The 17,161-nt window shown below is 48.4% G+C and overlaps 10 protein-coding genes across 10 annotated transcripts; 7 read left to right on the top strand and 3 right to left on the bottom strand.

Moving 5' to 3' along the window:
- Positions 1-370: 370 nt before the first annotated feature.
- Positions 371-2,188, top strand: EYB26_002761 (uncharacterized protein; the record flags this gene model as incomplete). The annotated part of the gene is made up of 2 exons (XM_054262066.1): positions 371-431; positions 489-2,188. The coding sequence occupies 2 exons, from the start codon at positions 371-373 to the stop codon at positions 2,186-2,188; spliced, it is 1,761 nt and encodes a 586-aa protein (XP_054118041.1).
- Positions 2,189-3,082: 894 nt separating this feature from the next.
- Positions 3,083-4,122, top strand: EYB26_002760 (uncharacterized protein; the record flags this gene model as incomplete). Its single annotated transcript, XM_054262065.1, has 3 exons — positions 3,083-3,239; positions 3,311-3,687; positions 3,742-4,122. The coding sequence occupies 3 exons, from the start codon at positions 3,083-3,085 to the stop codon at positions 4,120-4,122; spliced, it is 915 nt and encodes a 304-aa protein (XP_054118040.1).
- A 710-nt stretch (positions 4,123-4,832) lies between these two features.
- On the top strand, positions 4,833-6,266 carry EYB26_002759 (uncharacterized protein; the record flags this gene model as incomplete). The annotated part of the gene is made up of 6 exons (XM_054262064.1): positions 4,833-4,883; positions 4,951-4,971; positions 5,039-5,107; positions 5,166-5,261; positions 5,333-5,960; positions 6,034-6,266. The coding sequence occupies 6 exons, from the start codon at positions 4,833-4,835 to the stop codon at positions 6,264-6,266; spliced, it is 1,098 nt and encodes a 365-aa protein (XP_054118039.1).
- Positions 6,267-6,485: 219 nt separating this feature from the next.
- Positions 6,486-7,761, bottom strand: EYB26_002758 (uncharacterized protein; the record flags this gene model as incomplete). Its single annotated transcript, XM_054262063.1, has 2 exons — positions 6,486-7,285; positions 7,353-7,761. 2 exons carry the CDS (start codon positions 7,759-7,761, stop codon positions 6,486-6,488), a joined length of 1,209 nt encoding a protein of 402 aa, XP_054118038.1.
- Positions 7,762-8,703: 942 nt separating this feature from the next.
- Positions 8,704-9,261, top strand: EYB26_002757 (uncharacterized protein; the record flags this gene model as incomplete). Its single annotated transcript, XM_054262062.1, has 3 exons — positions 8,704-8,782; positions 8,831-9,144; positions 9,205-9,261. The coding sequence occupies 3 exons, from the start codon at positions 8,704-8,706 to the stop codon at positions 9,259-9,261; spliced, it is 450 nt and encodes a 149-aa protein (XP_054118037.1).
- Positions 9,262-9,305: 44 nt separating this feature from the next.
- Positions 9,306-9,595, top strand: EYB26_002756 (uncharacterized protein; the record flags this gene model as incomplete). The annotated part of the gene is made up of 2 exons (XM_054262061.1): positions 9,306-9,390; positions 9,450-9,595. 2 exons carry the CDS (start codon positions 9,306-9,308, stop codon positions 9,593-9,595), a joined length of 231 nt encoding a protein of 76 aa, XP_054118036.1.
- A 244-nt stretch (positions 9,596-9,839) lies between these two features.
- EYB26_002755 (uncharacterized protein) lies at positions 9,840-11,435 on the bottom strand (the record flags this gene model as incomplete). Its single annotated transcript, XM_054262060.1, has 2 exons — positions 10,225-10,249; positions 10,309-11,435. 2 exons carry the CDS (start codon positions 11,433-11,435, stop codon positions 10,225-10,227), a joined length of 1,152 nt encoding a protein of 383 aa, XP_054118035.1.
- A 552-nt stretch (positions 11,436-11,987) lies between these two features.
- On the top strand, positions 11,988-13,939 carry EYB26_002754 (uncharacterized protein; the record flags this gene model as incomplete). Its single annotated transcript, XM_054262059.1, has 2 exons — positions 11,988-12,257; positions 12,311-13,939. 2 exons carry the CDS (start codon positions 11,988-11,990, stop codon positions 13,937-13,939), a joined length of 1,899 nt encoding a protein of 632 aa, XP_054118034.1.
- Positions 13,940-14,157: 218 nt separating this feature from the next.
- EYB26_002753 (uncharacterized protein) lies at positions 14,158-15,853 on the bottom strand (the record flags this gene model as incomplete). Its single annotated transcript, XM_054262058.1, has 4 exons — positions 14,158-14,901; positions 14,955-15,089; positions 15,149-15,745; positions 15,800-15,853. The coding sequence occupies 4 exons, from the start codon at positions 15,851-15,853 to the stop codon at positions 14,158-14,160; spliced, it is 1,530 nt and encodes a 509-aa protein (XP_054118033.1).
- Positions 15,854-16,354: 501 nt separating this feature from the next.
- Positions 16,355-17,155, top strand: EYB26_002752 (uncharacterized protein; the record flags this gene model as incomplete). Its single annotated transcript, XM_054262057.1, has 1 exon — positions 16,355-17,155. The coding sequence occupies one exon, from the start codon at positions 16,355-16,357 to the stop codon at positions 17,153-17,155; it is 801 nt and encodes a 266-aa protein (XP_054118032.1).
- Between the last annotated feature and the right edge of the window lie 6 nt (positions 17,156-17,161).

Here is a 17,161-nt window from a genome sequence, read left to right as displayed (position 1 = left end):
GGAGGCCTAGAAGTTAGACATGATACAAAAGACTACATCTGAAATGCGAGTGCTATTGGAAGAAAATCCAGTCTTTGTCTCTAGAGTTCCCTTGAAGCGTGTGAAGAATTGTATTAGAGAGGGTATTAAACTCTGTAGGTACTAACTTACGTCTATACCGAAGTTAGTTGATTACCCCGTAGGAGTTGACTGGAGGTTACTGGAGGTTACCGTAGGTATCACCTATCTTGCCGAGTGGGCCGTTGGCGACATCATCAAAGCCGGGGAAGGAACGCTTGGCTTCAATCTCCTCTTACTCTTCTCACAGACTGCCACTTATACCTCCATCTACGATGTTCACGTTTCCAATGCTCCCTGATGCTATTGACCTATGATTCAGGCGCGCTCAAGGCCAGTGGCTGTCCATGTCAGGACTCTGGCCGATAGTTACAGTGGGCCAACCCCTCAACGGATCGGTTTGTCGAGCTTGATTCTCACGTACAGAACAGCTTTCATCGCCTGTTGTGCACACCGGAATAGCCAACAGAAGATACGATACAACTCGGCAAAATGCGGGAGCCAGTCTGCGAGTCGGCGACACTTTCACGACTACTTTGTCACGCACCTACCATCGTCTTCGCAGCATCCCGATTCCCACGGACCGCCGTCGTTTCATAAGCTTCCTCGCTCTGCGTCAACGCCGCACACCAGCGGAAGCAGTCGACTGTCTCCGGCATCAATACAAACACCCATCGGTATCACTCGCGATACGACTGTAGTACGAATACCTCTACGCAGTGCGAAACATCACTTTGGGGCGTCTGTCTCTCGCGGATCACGACAGCACAATGAGGACACATTCCAGGCCGGTGTAATCGAAGTGCCTTCGTTTGCAAAGCGGTCACCTTTGTCATTGACTATTCGCCGGGCATCGGGCGCCGAGTCCGTCGCTGTGGCTTCTGGGGCAGACAGCGCAAGTGGAGATCCACAGGTATTTTACTTTGGCGTTTTTGACGGCCACGGCGGTTCTGAATGTAGCGACTTTCTACGTGACCGTCTACACGAATACATACAAGAAAGTGCTGCAGAGTTTGAAATTCAGTCTAGCTTGAAAGATAAACATGGATCTGTTGAGCAGAAACGTGAACGACGTGGGAGACTAGAAGCCGGCCAGCATGGATTGCATCGAGCTGACATACCCATTATCCAGAAGGCGAATATCCAAAAGATAGAAAAACTCGAGACGGGATTGGTCGAGAGCTGGAAGAATCTAGTTGGGGGATATTTCAGACGATTTAAACCAGCCCACTTCTCATGTATAAAGAAGGAATCCACCCCGCGCGACCTTTCACAGACGCTCGGATCGAATCAGAGTAGACAAGCCTCAATTGATGGGGTTTCGATGGAAGAGGTGATGGAATATGCCTTTCTGAAAGCTGACTTTGATTTTGTGTCTGCTCAAGCGGCAAAGAAAGAAGACGATCCCGTACGGTCGGACCAGCCATTGAACAACGATGATATACTTTATAGTCCAAGCCAATCTCGCCGTGAATATATTGGAGGACCGAAACGATTTCCAGGAGGAAGTACCTGCAGTGTTGCCATGATATCGACCCCAACCCCGACGCCTTTCTGGAACCCGGCGACACCTTCTTCTCTCTTAGTTTCGCATGTTGGTGATACCAGGGTTTTGCTATGTGATACAAGCACTGGTGCCGCGACTCCCGCGACCACAGATCATCACCCGTCCTCTCCCATCGAGGCCAATCGCCTTCGGCGGTATGCAGCTACCTTTGTTACCGATTCCTTTGGAGAGGAACGTGTAAGCGGACTTGCTAACACCCGAGCGTTTGGCGATATGCATTCGAAACGGATTGGTGTATCAGCGGAGCCAGAAATCCGTCGCATTGAGATGGCCCCGGCCGAATTTTCTTTTCTCGTCCTCATGTCCGACGGCATTAGTGGGACCCTCCATGACCAGGAAGTCGTGGACATCATCAAAGAGGCTCGCACACCGGAACAAGGCGCACGTGATGTGGTGAACTTTGCGACTGAGATCAGCCAGGATGCCGACAATGCGACCTGCCTCGTGGTCCGTCTTGGGGGATGGGAACGCCGGCTTGAAGGTGGTTTAGGCAGCATGGGCACCAAGGAAGCCCGCGATTTTCGAAGACAAGAAGCTACAGACCCGCGACGGTCGCGGACGTAGAATTGCGCTCATGAGCGGTATTGCGTGCATCCTTCCTTACTGTAACAACCGCATTGTTTGTACATACATCTATTTCATGCATACATATTCGAATATATTTGTTCTTTGTTTCAAGCATGCAAAACAGCGGTATAATGCCTACGCAGTTCTCAAAGATATTACTCGTAGTAATCAAGGAATGACTTAACTTAACCTTCACACAGAGTATTGTACTACTTGGAGTATGTAGGCTTATCACGCCAGTTGATGTGATTGGAAGAGCCCAAGCTGCCTGTCTACGTAGCAGCGGAACGAACTAAACCCAACGGGGCCTAGGAACGGCCGGAAGTTTAGCCTGCGCAGATAAGCTGACGTCCTCAACACCATCTTTGGGTCTGCTAGTCGAAACTTAACCCTATCTCTCATTGATCTGTCCTTAATCCTAATCCTAATCCTTATCATTCCTCCACTGTCGTGCCTGCAGATCACGCGATCGCCTGCCTACCTGATCCTCGTCCTCTCTCGTTGATTCTTGTCATTCCTTTGCACGCAGACTATTCCTCATTCCGCCGGCGCGTTTCCTGCTCCGCGTCCCGATTTACCTTCGACCTTTTATGTTTTTGCACACCAGTTAGTATTCGACACCGGATCATTGTTCTCGGAGTCTGAAAAGTTTTACCCCTCTTTGTGATCAATGTAAGTGACAGCTTTCCACAAACGATTCGCCGGACAAAGTCTTCTCCGAATTTTTGCTCCCCCTTTCAAAACTCTACTTGATGGACGTTGAATTGACAGCAAACCAGCTTCCATCCTTCACGCCACAGATACTCGCACGCCCACTTTCGTTGACGGCGGGTACGTAACGGTTGCTTCGGAATAAATACATTGGGGTGTTTGTCAAAGGGTCATTTCACAATGAGCGTCCGAACACGAAGACAAAAGGCCGCCGTGGCTGCCGTTGACGAGCAGCCAGCAACAACAAATGGTGTTGCCCACACCACTACCTCCACGCCGAAGAAGGCCGAGAAAGAGCCACAGGAAAACATCTTTTTATTCTGGCCGAACCTCGTCGGTAAGCCATATACAAGCTTTTGTTTTTCTTGTTGTGTGATTTGTGGATGCTAACTGTTTGGCTCTTACCAGGCTATGCTCGAGTCGTTTTGGCTATAGCTTCACTCTACTACATGCCCCTCCACCCACGAACGTGCTCATTCCTATACAGTATCTCATGTCTGCTGGATGCGCTGGACGGCTACCTCGCGCGATTATTCCAGCAATCCACCACATTCGGCAGTGTACTAGACATGGTCACGGATCGTTGCACAACTGCATGCCTGTTGGTCTTTTTGGCCTCCGCATGGCCCCGGTACTCCATCATCTTCCAGGGTTTGATCAGCTTGGATCTTGCCAGCCACTATATGCACATGTATGCTACCTTGAGCATGGGCGGCGCTGGAAAGAGCCACAAGGCTGTGGACTCTAGCCGTAGCTGGATCTTGCACAAATACTACACAAGCAGGGTATGTTATCTTTTTATCGAGCCGTTTTAATGATGTTCTGGCTGACAATTGCAGCCTGTGCTGTTCATCTTTTGCGCCCTAAATGAGTTGTTCTTCATTGGTTTGTACTTGCTTTCATTCTCATCGCCGAAATTGTCTCCTTCTCTGTTGCAGCCTCCTCCACACGCCGACTCCATGACTGGCCAACCCGGCAACCCAGCTCATGCACTACCTGGAAGTATGTTTGCCAGCCCCTGGAGCGCTGGAGCTCTTGAATTGGCCCGTGCAAACAAGATCGACAGCACAGTGCCATGGATTATCACCGGTGTCTCTTTCCCTATCATGGCGATTAAGCAGTTCATCAATGTTGTGCAGCTCGTCAAGGCCAGCAATTGGCTGGCCGAGGGAGATCTTGCCAAACGCCGAGCTGACCGGGCTGCGGGCAAATTGGCATAGATTCGATCGAAACTACTGAGGCCTGTGATCATCATTGAACAATGCCAATCCTATCCGGCACTACTTCTTCAAGCTTCATAACAAACTCGCTTTCTTCTTGAGCCTGCTTAACGTTCAGGCCGAAGCTAACCGAGCTTCTCATATTTTTTTAATACGTAGCACAATTCATCGATTTAATCTTTCTCGGAAGGATTAATCATATGGTGTAGAGGGGCGGGCTGATTTCGTGTACATTGATCGTTATATAGGAGGAACCGGCGTCTGGATTTGGTATTGCCCATGTCTTTTAATCCCTCGTCATTGTTTTCTTTCATAATATTGCTTTTGGTCTGTATGGTGGGTGGCTATATACGTCCGGGTCATACGATGTCAGAATGATATTTTTTTTTCAACTGTTTCACCTGAATTCTTTGTGACTAGATCTGAGCTGTGAATTGAACAATATATAGAACTTTGTCTAAAGTGTCGCAGCGCGTTGCTCATTAGCAATCTAAATAGAGACCAAGAAGAGTTAGTTGTGCTTGTAGATCGATCAGACAGAGAGATCATCTCCAGCTCCGGCATCGGACACGCGGGGTTAGCCCCGCAACTACCTCATCTCTCACAGTTTATTTCTTACTTCTAGACTCACTCCGACTCTTCTTTCTTCTGGATATTCTATTTAATTGAGAAAAGGACACAGCGATCTAATATCTCATATATACTCAACCATGGCCCCCTACAACATTGTCGTTTTTGCTGGTGACTACTGCGGTCCAGAGGTGAGTTAGCCCCGTCTATCTTTTTATTCATGATTATGATTCATGAAGCTAACGATGATCTGCATAGGTTACCGCCGAGGCATTGAAGGTATATAATCGATTAGATTTGATAGAGAAAGAATAAGGAGAATGGATATTGATTGAAGTTTTGACAGGTCCTCCGAGTCATCGAGAAACACCGCAGTGACATTCAGTTCAACTTTCAGGAGCATCCTCTTGGTGGTGTAAGCACCTCTCTCCCCCTATTGACAAGTTTGGATGCTGATTGTTTTGTGTGTATAGGCTTCTATAGATGCACACGGCGAGCCATTGACCGACGCTGCCTTGACAGCCGCCAAAAACGCAGATGCGGTTATCCTCGGAGCCATTGGAGGACCTGTACGTATATCAACCACCCCCCAAACAACGACGCAAAGAGGAGGAAGTGAAATGCTGATAGATATATGTAGAAATGGGGCCACGGTACCGTCCGCCCCGAACAAGGCATCCTCAAACTCCGCAAAGAAATGGGCACATTCGGCAACCTCCGACCCTGCAGCTTCGCCGCACCTTCGCTCGTCGACATCTCCCCCCTGAAAGCCGACGTCTGCCGCGGTGTCAACTTCAACATCATCCGCGAGTTAACTGGCGGAATCTACTTTGGTGACCGCAAGGAAGACAATGGCGACGGTTTCGCCATGGACACTGAGCCCTATTCCCGCGTTGAGATTGAGCGCATTACTCGCCTCGCTGCTCATCTTGCCCTCCAGCATGATCCCCCTCTCCCCGTGTGGAGTTTGGATAAAGCCAATGTCCTCGCTACATCCCGTCTGTGGCGCAAGGTCGTGACGGAGGTGATCACCAACGAGTTCCCGCAATTGAAGCTTGGTCATCATTTGATTGATTCCGCGGCTATGTTGATGATCAAGGACCCCCGTAAATTGAACGGTATTGTGGTGACGAGCAACTTGTTTGGTGATATCATCTCCGATGAGGCTAGTGTTATTCCTGGCTCTTTGGGATTGCTGCCTAGTGCTAGTTTGACTGGTATTCCGGATGGAAAGAATAAGGTTAACGGTATCTATGAGCCTATTCACGGTATGTGCCTATTTTCCTTCCTCACTTCCCTTCTCTTGGAAACGAACTTTCTGTATATACTGACGGAGGACAGGATCTGCCCCCGATATCGCCGGAAAAGGCATTGTCAACCCCGTCGCCGCCATCTTGTCCATGGCAATGTTGCTTCAATACTCTATCCAACGACCCGCCGAGGCACTCCTCATCGAAGAAGCAGTCCGAAATGTTATCGAGGCTGGTATCCGAACAGGCGACATTGGCGGAAAGTCGACTACTGTTGAGGTCGGTGATGCCGTCGCTGCTGAGTTGGAGAAGTTGCTTCAATAGATTGATACTTGGTTTTTTTTCCCGGTGTTATGTTGTTACGAAAAGTTAGACGAGACTATAAAAAGTTACATATAATGAAGATTGTTGCAAGTAATAACTGAGGAGAAAAAAAAATCATACTGAATGGGTATCTATAGACGAGACAAATATGTACACCAAAAAGAGATAACGCCTATCCTTATCACATTGAATGCGTAGAGCCAGAAGAAGCATATCTGACTATCGAATAACAGGCTCACCCATCCAGTCCGGCTCATCCAGACCACGACGTTTATCAGCGGGCCCCTCATCAGCAGCACCAAACCCATCCTGAGAATCATTCTGCACAGACTTGCGCCGATTGTGCCCCGGTTGACCTGCATTCGCAGCCGCCGCCGTTGCGGCCGCTATACGGCGCCGATCATCGTCGTGCGCAAACACCTGAAACCCGCGGACATGTGTATCCTTGCCGTTTTGATGGTTTTCGCAAATACGTACTTGGACGACCATTGCTTTGAGAACGTTGCCTGCATAAGGGTCATCTGGGTCATCCTCATCATCATCCTCGTCGAGTGAATCGTTATATAGATCCCCCCCATCGTCTATGGAAACACCCTTTGCTGGTTTACTGTTCCGTGTCCGCCGTCGATTGCCGCCCACAGCATGACTTTTCCTCCTCTTATTCCGACCCCCAACCCCTATCAGAGGTATATTAACCCATCCAGCAGGCGTATCATCCTCCCAAGTCGCAAAATGAACGAGATCATTCCCTCCCATGCCTGCATAAAACATCATCTTGGTAGGTGTATAGCTTTCGTCGAGGTCAAAGTCAAGGTATACACGGATCTTGACTATGGCCACGACTTTGAAGAAGTGCAAAGTAAGTGTATGTGGTTGAGGGCCGTCTGATTGCCAGAATTGCTGCGGCGAGGGGTTGCGTAGTGCTGCAACGCCGCAGCCGGGTTTGTGTGTTGAGACGGTCCATGATGCTAGGGAGGATATTTCGCGGAGATCGGGGGGCAAGGGGGATGGTGATTTTCCTGGAAGTATGTGTCAGCGCATAAACAGTCAAGCAGAGAGACTGACGGAGTGGGAGGGGCGACCTACGTCGTGCGCGCATCTCTTCATTCTCATCCTCCTCCCCTTCCACATCCTCATCATCCAACTCTTCATCCAGATCTTCATCGTCATCTTCGCCACCATCAACATCATCATCCAGCGCATCGAAATCAATCGCCCTCACCCTGTAGTCGACGGGATCATTCTCAATATCACTGTCCTCCAGTGGCTCGGACATGGTAGGTACGGGCTGATTGAATCTCCGCTGCGGTTGCGGTGGTGGTATCTGCCATGCAGGAACAGCATTGGGTAATGTTTCGACATCCTGCTGGAAGCCTTGGGGTGTCGCGAAAACAGGCGTTGTCACTGCGGGCGGAGGAGCTACGACTGGCGGGGATTGAACGAATGAAGGTGTTGCGGGAGCAGGAGGGGCGCGCCGAGGCGGTTGTCGTGGCATTTCTTATTTCTGAATCGATATGGAGTCAGCCAGTAGGAGCATCACGCGTGAAAGTCAGAACATGAAGAAATTGATGTGAGGTGTGGTGAGGAAGGTAGTTAGTTGAGTACGAAGTTGCTTTTGCATTGTAGAAAATATATCACCCGAAGCATGCTAGCGTCTCCGGATACCATAGTTTAACTTCGTCTAGTCCAACCCTAGAGTATACATATAAAACGGTTACGTACCCAGCTCAGGTAGTAGCGTTGGTGTCGAACGAGCTGTTTCTTAATGCTTTGTCTCAGCCTCATCATTGTACCCTACAGAAAGAACCTCCAATAAACGTGCAAAGCCGCTTAGTGGCAGTAAATGGGATGATTCTCACTCCCAAGCACTTCACTTGGGGTTCCGCTGTCCCCAGGCGGAAAGGACGAAGGTATAAATAACCAAGGGATGGCATGGCCCGATTACCTTGACATAGATCTTCATCTAGGTATCAGATATTCAAATGTCTTGGATCATAGAGTCGGTCGCTTTCTCACCTTCCTTTGGATATAGTTAAAACTCGGGGAATAATATTACCATTCCGAAGACAGTTGGTAGTATCTAAACAAAGCTTCGTATCAAGTTTATCCAACCATCCGATTTATTGCCATCTATGTTCCGCTATCAGTTACCTCATATTAATAGAGCCAGAAGTGGCTTGCTGATGTCTAGCATGAACTCTGTATCACAGCATTGCAACTAACACTGCGAGGGTGGCGCTGGCAATCAAACCGATATGTAGCTTTAAAGATTACAACTGCGGTCCTCCCACGAAGGTGGTGAGCTTATATCAGACTCGTGACCGACTCTTTCACAATTCCAGGTCCCGACGGAGAACACATCTGCCTAGTCTTTGAGCCCTTAAGCGAGCCCCTCTGGCTTTTAGAAAGACATCTTGGAAGTACTGGTATACCCTCAATGGTGCTAAAACCCTTTTTAAAGCTATTACTTCAAGGTTTAGATTTCCTTCATTCCGAGTGTCATATTATACACACAGGCTAGTGCCATTTCACCCAAGTTTGTTCTTTACTGACAGTCATAAAAGATCTCAAATCTGATAATCTCCTCGTCGGGGTTGAAGATGGTTCTGTTCTGGAAGATTACGTTCGACGACAACAGAACCATACGGCCGATTGCGTACTTAGCGACCACCACCCAATATTTCGATATGAACCTGATTTTGGACCCTTGAGAAAGGGAGTTGGTCTAGTCAAGATTAGTGACTTTAGTGCGGCGATATTTGGCAATGTCTCGACACCGCATAGTTACAATATCCAGCCCTTGCCTTTCTGTGCTCCAGAGGTTCTTCTAGAAGCGCCTTGGACGTACAGTGTGGATATATGGAATTTGGGTAACGTGGTGAGGAACCTTCAAGCATAAACTTTACCTATACAAACCATAGTACTCAATTACTTCCAGTTACGGGAGCTCCTTGCCGATACCGTACCACTAGGTAGTGGCTCTTTGACGGAATAGATCGCAGAAGCAACAGTTACAGTCGAGAGGCACATTTAGCCCAGATGATACGGCTTCTTGGTCCGCCACCTCTACAGTTATTGAATAGAGCCAACAGGAGTGTATACTCTGAACTCTTTGCTGAGCAAGGTATGATTTTTCCGTGGCAATGGTACCATTGGTTGATTCTAATGTTTTCCCTTCATTAGGCGAATTCAGGCATCAATATTTACTTCCTTCGGAGGAGTTTACTTTTTCCAATCTAACACCATTTCTACAAGGAGAGGATAAACGGCTCTTTCTCCAATTTGTCAGGAAGATGCTTCGCTGGGAGCCCGAGCAGCGGCCTACGTAAGGCGCAACGACCCGTGGTTAGATTTCAAAACATAGCAAGGTACTACACTATGAAAGACGTTCTCCAACTCTTGAAATCATTATGCGGTTGATTCTATTATCTATCGGAAGAATTGACATTGAAACAAGGCTCTATTCAATAATATACAAGAAGCAATGGTATTCTCAAGGCGAAACGGTCATAACAGAACAGCCAGCTCGCCATCACATGCAAACACCAACCACCAACCACCAGTAATTCAGGTCTATGGTTTTACATGGCCAAGCTTTTCGCCAACCTTAATCTTCTGGCCTTGATTAATATCCCAAGTCCAACCACCTTCTCTCCTGCCATCCCAGCCCTCATCGAAGCTCTTGCGAACTCCCATAGGGGCTTCAAAGACAAGGACAATGGTACTACCCAGCTGGAATCCTCCCATCTCTTCTCCGCGTTGCAGGGGATGGCCATGTAAGGCCCGGCTGGCATTATAATAGGTGGCTTCTGCGAATCCAGTGTAAGCCTCGCCACGTTTGGCGGCCTCGGCTGCTGCTCTATCGGCGGCGGTATCTGTCGTCAAACTGTTCGTCCGTAGTTCAGAGTCAAAGTTCAATTTGATGGAGCCAACGTTGGTTGCACCAACGGGTATATAACTAAAGAAACCCCAGCGCCAATGACCTAAAAGTACGACTCTTTCGTTCAGCACGAAAAGTCCAGGGAGCGTACGCTGGAGGTACGGAGACACAGAGTAGAGTTCACCGGCGAAATGTCGACGGCTCTCAACAACCCAGGAGATTGGTGAATGGAAACGGTGATAGTCGCCAGGCGCCAAGTAGATCACACAGTAATATAGGGCATTGTTTGATGCTTTGGGTGCGTACCAAGGACGTCCATCACCCAGCGCTAAGTCCGCCTTGACTTTTGCTTCTGATGATGGTCCTGATGCAGTGGATGCATCCATGGCTGTTTCTTTCTTTGGCTTATTCTTCGAACCCGACATCAGATGAGGCAGAGTATATGAAATGCCGTTGACGGTAGCGAATTCTTCATCCATGGCCATGTTCCCGGGTGCATGTTCCATGTCTGCAGGCCTGACTCCATGGCTTTCCATTGCTGCCCGTGAAGGACTAGCCTCTCCAAGTAATGCCTCCAGACTATACGTCATACCCTTGACTTGCTCAACCTCACCACGTTCAATCATACCAAACGACAGGACTTTTCCGTCGGATGGCGATACGATGGCATTTGGATCCTGATCTATCGGACGCACACCAGGTTTCAGTTCACGATAGAAGAAGGACGCCAGGTTCGGATAAGTTCGAAGGTCTGGCTCCTGAACTTCGTCCAGATTGACGCCAAATATCCAAGAATATAACTTGAAACCTGGGATACGTAGAGGCATTGGCAGGTCAAGTTCGTTGAATCGTCCCCATAATCGTGACAAGGCTTTCAGGGGCAGCGTTGACATGACCTGCACCTGCCAAGGTCCTGACGGCCGGATTCTCTTTCGACGCGGTGGATTTCCATCTTCTTCTATCTCCTGGTCTCTCAATCGCTCTGTATCCCTTCTTACTCGATAAAGCTGCCACAGTCCCAGAAAGCCGATCCCGAGACCGATAGGAATTGGCTGCCATTCGATCTTCGTGTCCTTCCAGGCATGGCCTAGACGTGATGTAAATGATCCATTTTGATCGTTTTTCTGACTGTTCTTCTGGTTGTTCTCATGTGCTTCACGACGAACTCTCGATGAATGGAATTGGCGGGTTCTTGTTGCGGGCTTCAGGGTGTATATCAATGGCCGTTGAGGACGAACCCTCCGTAAACTTCGACAGACTGCATTTTGAGCTCCCATGCATGTAGCCATGGCGTACTACCTAGACAAGCTGAGTCCGGTCATAAGGCGCAACAAAATGGTTGTAAACGGCAGATGGTAAAAGCCGATGATCAGTCTGAAAATGAGGTCATTAAACACGCACGTTTTATGTCTCACCGCCCGGCAGAATCAGCTTGATCCGCGCGATCGTCTTGCTCTATCAACTGTGAGCTGTCAACAACGCGCATGATTTCTATGAGCCATATTTCATGTCGTACTCCACATAGTCTCTGTGGTTTCCTTCCATCTCGTGTAGAAGGTGTGTTGAGATTTCTCCTTGCGTGATAACTCGGATTGTGCCGTTGTGACAGTTTGTTCTGCTATCTCGAAGAGGACAGATTGTTATGTCATTGCTTACTACGGGATAAGGCCGAGCTTCCGAAGCTGTTGGCAATTCAATTAGTAAATCCTCAATGCCTTTCGTTTTTGTATATCTGAATCATTTACTTACTTATTCCCTGGATACAGAATTTCAGATACCCATCGTGATAAGAATGAGTTGTTAGAACACTCTGCTTGCCAAACATCTCCTGGCTCGACAGAATGGATAGTGCTCCACTAGAGGGTTCGGCTTCTTCCACGTCGAAGGAAGCTTCGACTATTTCTTTAAGGATATTGTCACCGTCGTTTGAGTCGAATCAGCGCCTATCATTCGAGAAGCTCGCGGTATCGACAACGGTTGGAGAAGTCAAGAACCTTATCGCACCCCTCGCCCCCAATCACCCTACACCAGAACAACAGAGACTCATCTACCGCGGACGACCTCTTTTGAATAACAGTGCTACTCTTGAGAATATTTTGGAGTCTCCACTAGTGAGTCATGGCAAATTATCTCCCGGCAGCGAAAACAACTAACGTAAGCGTAGGACACGGTACATACTTTACATCTTGTTCTACCCCCTGGACCCGAGCTTTCGAACAACATATACGTTGCTCCCGACAGCGGCTTGCGCTATAGACACCCTCCAGGCCGGAGCCCCAATCTCAATGCGAATAGTTTTACAGATACAGCTGCAGCTACCGGCTCGCAAGCACCAGGGCACACCTCCACTCTCCCACCTTTTCCGGGACTTAATAATCCGATGCAGACATCAACTCCGGCTCCAATTGGTCAACCGTCAAACGAAGAAGCAATGCGACAAGCTCTCGAGCAACATAGGCGCAGGGCAGAAGAGCTGAACCAGGTTGTCGATAGAGCCAGAGCTCTGATCAACACTCATGCTACTCGGATGCGATTTCAAGGACTGAACATACAACGCCATGACAACACTTACGGTCTGGCACCTCCACCGCAGGTCACAGAAGCGCCAATAGGAACGAATCCACAAGTACCTAATGCACCTACTCCCAATATAAATACTCATCCGAACCAAGGAATCACACAGAGCCTGCTGCTAGCCCGGATCACATCCCAGATCATGCTACTGGAGCTTGAAGTCGAACGGGGTTCAGCGCCCTCTATTGAGTCTATTGCAGCGGTTCGCAATCAGCTGTACGCTATTCTCGACACTCGTTACCGCCACCCCTCATCAGGTCCTCGGGGCGTCGAGATTGAAGGGCTTCTGTTGCGTTTGCAAAATGTCCACGCTCGCGCTTTTCAGATTCGTCAATCTGAGCACCTCCGCAGCTTGTCCGGGGTGAACACCAGCACAACCGGAAGCAGCGCTCAAACTACTCAAGCTTCGGAATACTATCTCATCACAACACCCTCTGGCGAACAGATGATTCTAACACCCCCTCCACCTTCCACAACACAGAACATTCCAGAGACCAGTCTAGTCTTTCCAGATCAACAACCACCGGCTAGGGACGAAGTTGATCCATTAGGCATGGTCCCCAACGAGGTCTTACGCAATGTCGTCCGACAGGCGGTTCTGGACCAACTACCGGTACAACACAACAACAACGACCAATTTGCGCGAAACCTTCGACGCTTTTGGCTCTTCATGCGTCTATATTTTTTCTGCTATCTTTTCACTGACTCAAACACCTGGGAGCGATATGTCTTTGTAGGGCTGGCCGCACTTGTTGCATTGTTCTCCGAATCCAGGATCACAAGCCATCTGTTCAGCATCGTAGTACAACCACTTCAGCGCCATCTCGAAGGGTTAATTCATGGCGAGCCTCCTGCCCAAACGCAGCAAGCCACTAACGGTATCAATGATGAAAACAACCAACCTACAGACCAGAATCGAGCACCTACAGGTCGCGCCCAGTGGAGCTTTCGACGCATTGAACGTGCCTTTGCTTTGTTCATTGCCAGTCTCATTCCGGGTCTAGGGGAACGACAAGTGGAAGTGCGAAATGCAGCTGAAGAAGCAGCACGTGTTGCCCGAGAACAGGAACAAGCTCGTATAGACGAAGCGAATGCGCAGAATGAGGCACAAGGGCAAGGAGATGCAACAGCTAATGAAGGCGAAGAACCTCCAGCAGCTACAGAGGCGCCTGGTATTGCTGAGCAACAGCAGCAGCAACAACAACCAGTCCAACAATAACAGCTTAGTTTTTGATTTCTGGTAGGATTGTTTGAAGCTTTCACATGACACAATACATTGTACATTTTGTCTCTATTGGAGCCCTTCTCATGAGCAACTTTACGTTAGCGACATATCTGGAATATTAACTATTCGAAATGCACAGGCTTCATGATTCATTGATCGTTAAATGACACTAAAATGGTCATAAAGATAATCATACACAATCTAGGCTAAAACTAAACCCTCATGGTCCTCCTCGTAAAAACAAGTACAGGCGCAGACCGTAACCCCTTCTGCACCAGCCTCAGCACAACACCCTCCACAAACGCAATCCCTTCCTTTCGCATCGTGCCTTCATTTTCCAGAAACGTCTCATACGCCGCTTGAAGCGGGAAATAAGTCGACGCAGGCCCAAACAGGCCCATTTCATCTCGAAGTAAGTAGTCCATACTGAGACAGATTTGTTTTGCGAGTGCGGTCTTGTATGCGTGGACACGTTTGAGATTTAGGGGTCTCGGTAGTGGGATATTTTCGTGGGCCATATGAAAGGAAGGGAAGTTCTCAGCGAGACGCTCGAGTTCCGAGAAGCAGATAATCCTGAATGCCCAGAGGTTAGTGTAGACGTTCGCCATTGTCACGTTTGTGTACCAGAGTGGTTTGCCGTAGGAAATAGATTCCAGGGGGGCAGGTATGTCAGAAGGCCAGTAACACCATTTATCCGCCTCGTGGCTATATTCCATTTCCCAGTTTTCGAGATCGACCAAGGCATCCACAAGGCTATTGAATAGGTCCTTGACTTCAAGATTGCTTTGCCGTGCTTTATCCAGTAAGATGTCACTTTGACTCAAAAGGGTCGGGATGATGGCAGCTTTGTTGAGAAGACTCTGCATCGGTGACGCACTGAAGATGGAGAAGGGTGCATCCATCCATGCCGGTGAAGACAGAAATGTGGGTTTGCGAAATTGAAAGGCTTCGAATATCTGGTATCGATCAGTTCGCTTGAACATTTAACTTGTGGAAGATGAGAACGAACTAAAAGTGGTCGAAATCCGGCGAATAGCGTATGAAGTACACCAACACTACATGCCTCTGCACCATATGCTTGGAAGAACTGCCCGGCGCCCTTCATATGTGTTTCTAACGCGGCAGACGTACTCGGCATCATTAACTAAACTATTGAGTACGTGAAATGACTCAGAAGTGTGTGTGTCTCAACGCAAGACATACCTCCACCAAACTCAAACACATAATAGACGCCAACAGCTCGATATCGCACCTTTGATTCACAACAAAACTTTTCCGCAGCGAGCGAAGAGCTACTTCGTAGCTCTGGAAGCTTTCAACATTATCCTGATTTGGATTAAGTTTTTGAGTTAATATAGAGGTCGCTAATGCTTCGACTGCTGCAGCCAGAACGAGGTCAGGAGTGCCTCCTCCATTGCGAAGATTGGGGAGGACTTCAACCCATGCACCGCATATCCGGGGTTGTTTTGTCCTGAAATCGTTGTGTACGGCTGTCACTGTATCTTGTGGAACATAGTTTCGTACGACTAGTGTGATGAAATCATCTCGACTTGGTCGATGAAATGATGCTTGTGCACGGCCAAGACTCAGTGAAGACGATAGGCCCTTTTGAATGGTTTCCTGGGCATCATCTTGGCCAAGGCTTGATGATGTCTGAAAATGCTGGACTTGACCCGTCTTTCTCTGTTTCAATGTGGATTTGGAGGTCGACGAATCCACAAACGTCCAGGAAGTTTGATATCCATCGCACGCTCGGCCCGAATGAACGCACTGGGTGCATTCAGGACGCTTGCCGTCACACTAGAACAACTTTAGTTGATCATAAAGTACATGAATGAGAAAAAGCAAACATACCCCTAATCTCCTAGTTCTGCAAGTTTGGCAAACTGATCTGTTTTTAACCTTCATCTCGCGGTTGAAGATCTGAAGTGATATCAAAGAACTTTCGTGCCGGTCATTGATGCCGAATGGCTTAAGAGATCATATCGCATGCTGTTCAGTCATTACAGGACTAGACGCATCCACAATCTCTACATATCCCATGTCTGATGTACAAAAAAGGAAGAAGAGACGACGATGTTGCGAACTTCAACAACCAGGCAGGTGGGGCTGATCGGCCTTGGCGGAATATGCTTCCTAAAAGGGAAATAACTTTGGCTTCAACTGACGAATCGTGCATGTTTGATCTGAACAATTGCAGTGCAAAGAAGATTACCAATCAATACACTGACTTTTGTCATTGTGGTCACTAAATTTGTCATATATCTTTTATAGAATAGGATATATAAACCCTTCACATCAGATCTAATGCCTCCTGTGAACGAAGAATTCATTCTATCCTCATTCACTTGGGAGCCTAATTGTAAATAAGATTCTAACCCTGAACATCACCTCTACAATCATACCATCATGGCTTCCACAAAAGGATCCCTCACAATAACCCACATCGGCACAGCAACATCCATCATCGATATCGACGGCGTCAAACTCCTCACAGATCCCTTCTTCTCCCCGGCCGGAACAGAATGGGATGTGGGCATTACCATCCTCAAAAATACCGATACCCCAGCCTTGAGTTTAGAAACCCTCCCGCCCATCGACGCAATTCTACTCAGTCATGAAGATCACCCGGACAACCTCGATGAACTCGGGCGCCGTCTTCTCGATGGCCGTCATGTTCTTACCACCCTTGATGGTGCTAGAAAACTTGCTCCTAGACCTGGTGTTCGTGGCCTCAATCCCTGGGAGACAGTGACGCTGATAGCCGGGGGGAAAACATTCCGTGTGACTGGTACACCATGCCAACATCTCCCAGGAGGAGAATGCACAGGTTTCATTGTGGAATATGACGACTTCGGCGTCAGTCCAGATGGACAACCAAACGCAATCTACATCTCAGGCGATACCGTCTACGTCGAGGAACTTTCCCGCACCATCCCTCAAAAATGGAATATCACAATCGCCATTTTGAACTTCGGAAACGCACATGTTCCCACTCCGGATGGAGGAGCACTCCAGGTTACGATGGACGGAAAACAAGGTGCTCGATTGTTTCGGGAGCTTGGGGCAGATGTTCTTGTGCCGATGCATTTTGAGTCTTGGGGTCATTTCACGCAGTTTGGGGATGAACTTATACGGGATTTTGATGAGGAGGGTGTTGGGCATCAGGTCTGTTGGTTGACTCCGGGGGAGTCAAAGAAGCTTCTATAATCGAGC

Source organism: Talaromyces marneffei, chromosome 2, assembly GCF_009556855.1.
Source record: "Talaromyces marneffei chromosome 2, complete sequence".
NCBI lineage: Eukaryota > Fungi > Ascomycota > Eurotiomycetes > Eurotiales > Trichocomaceae > Talaromyces > Talaromyces marneffei.
Note: the sequence above shows the minus strand (reverse complement) of the source record. Positions and strands in the feature narration are given on the sequence as shown.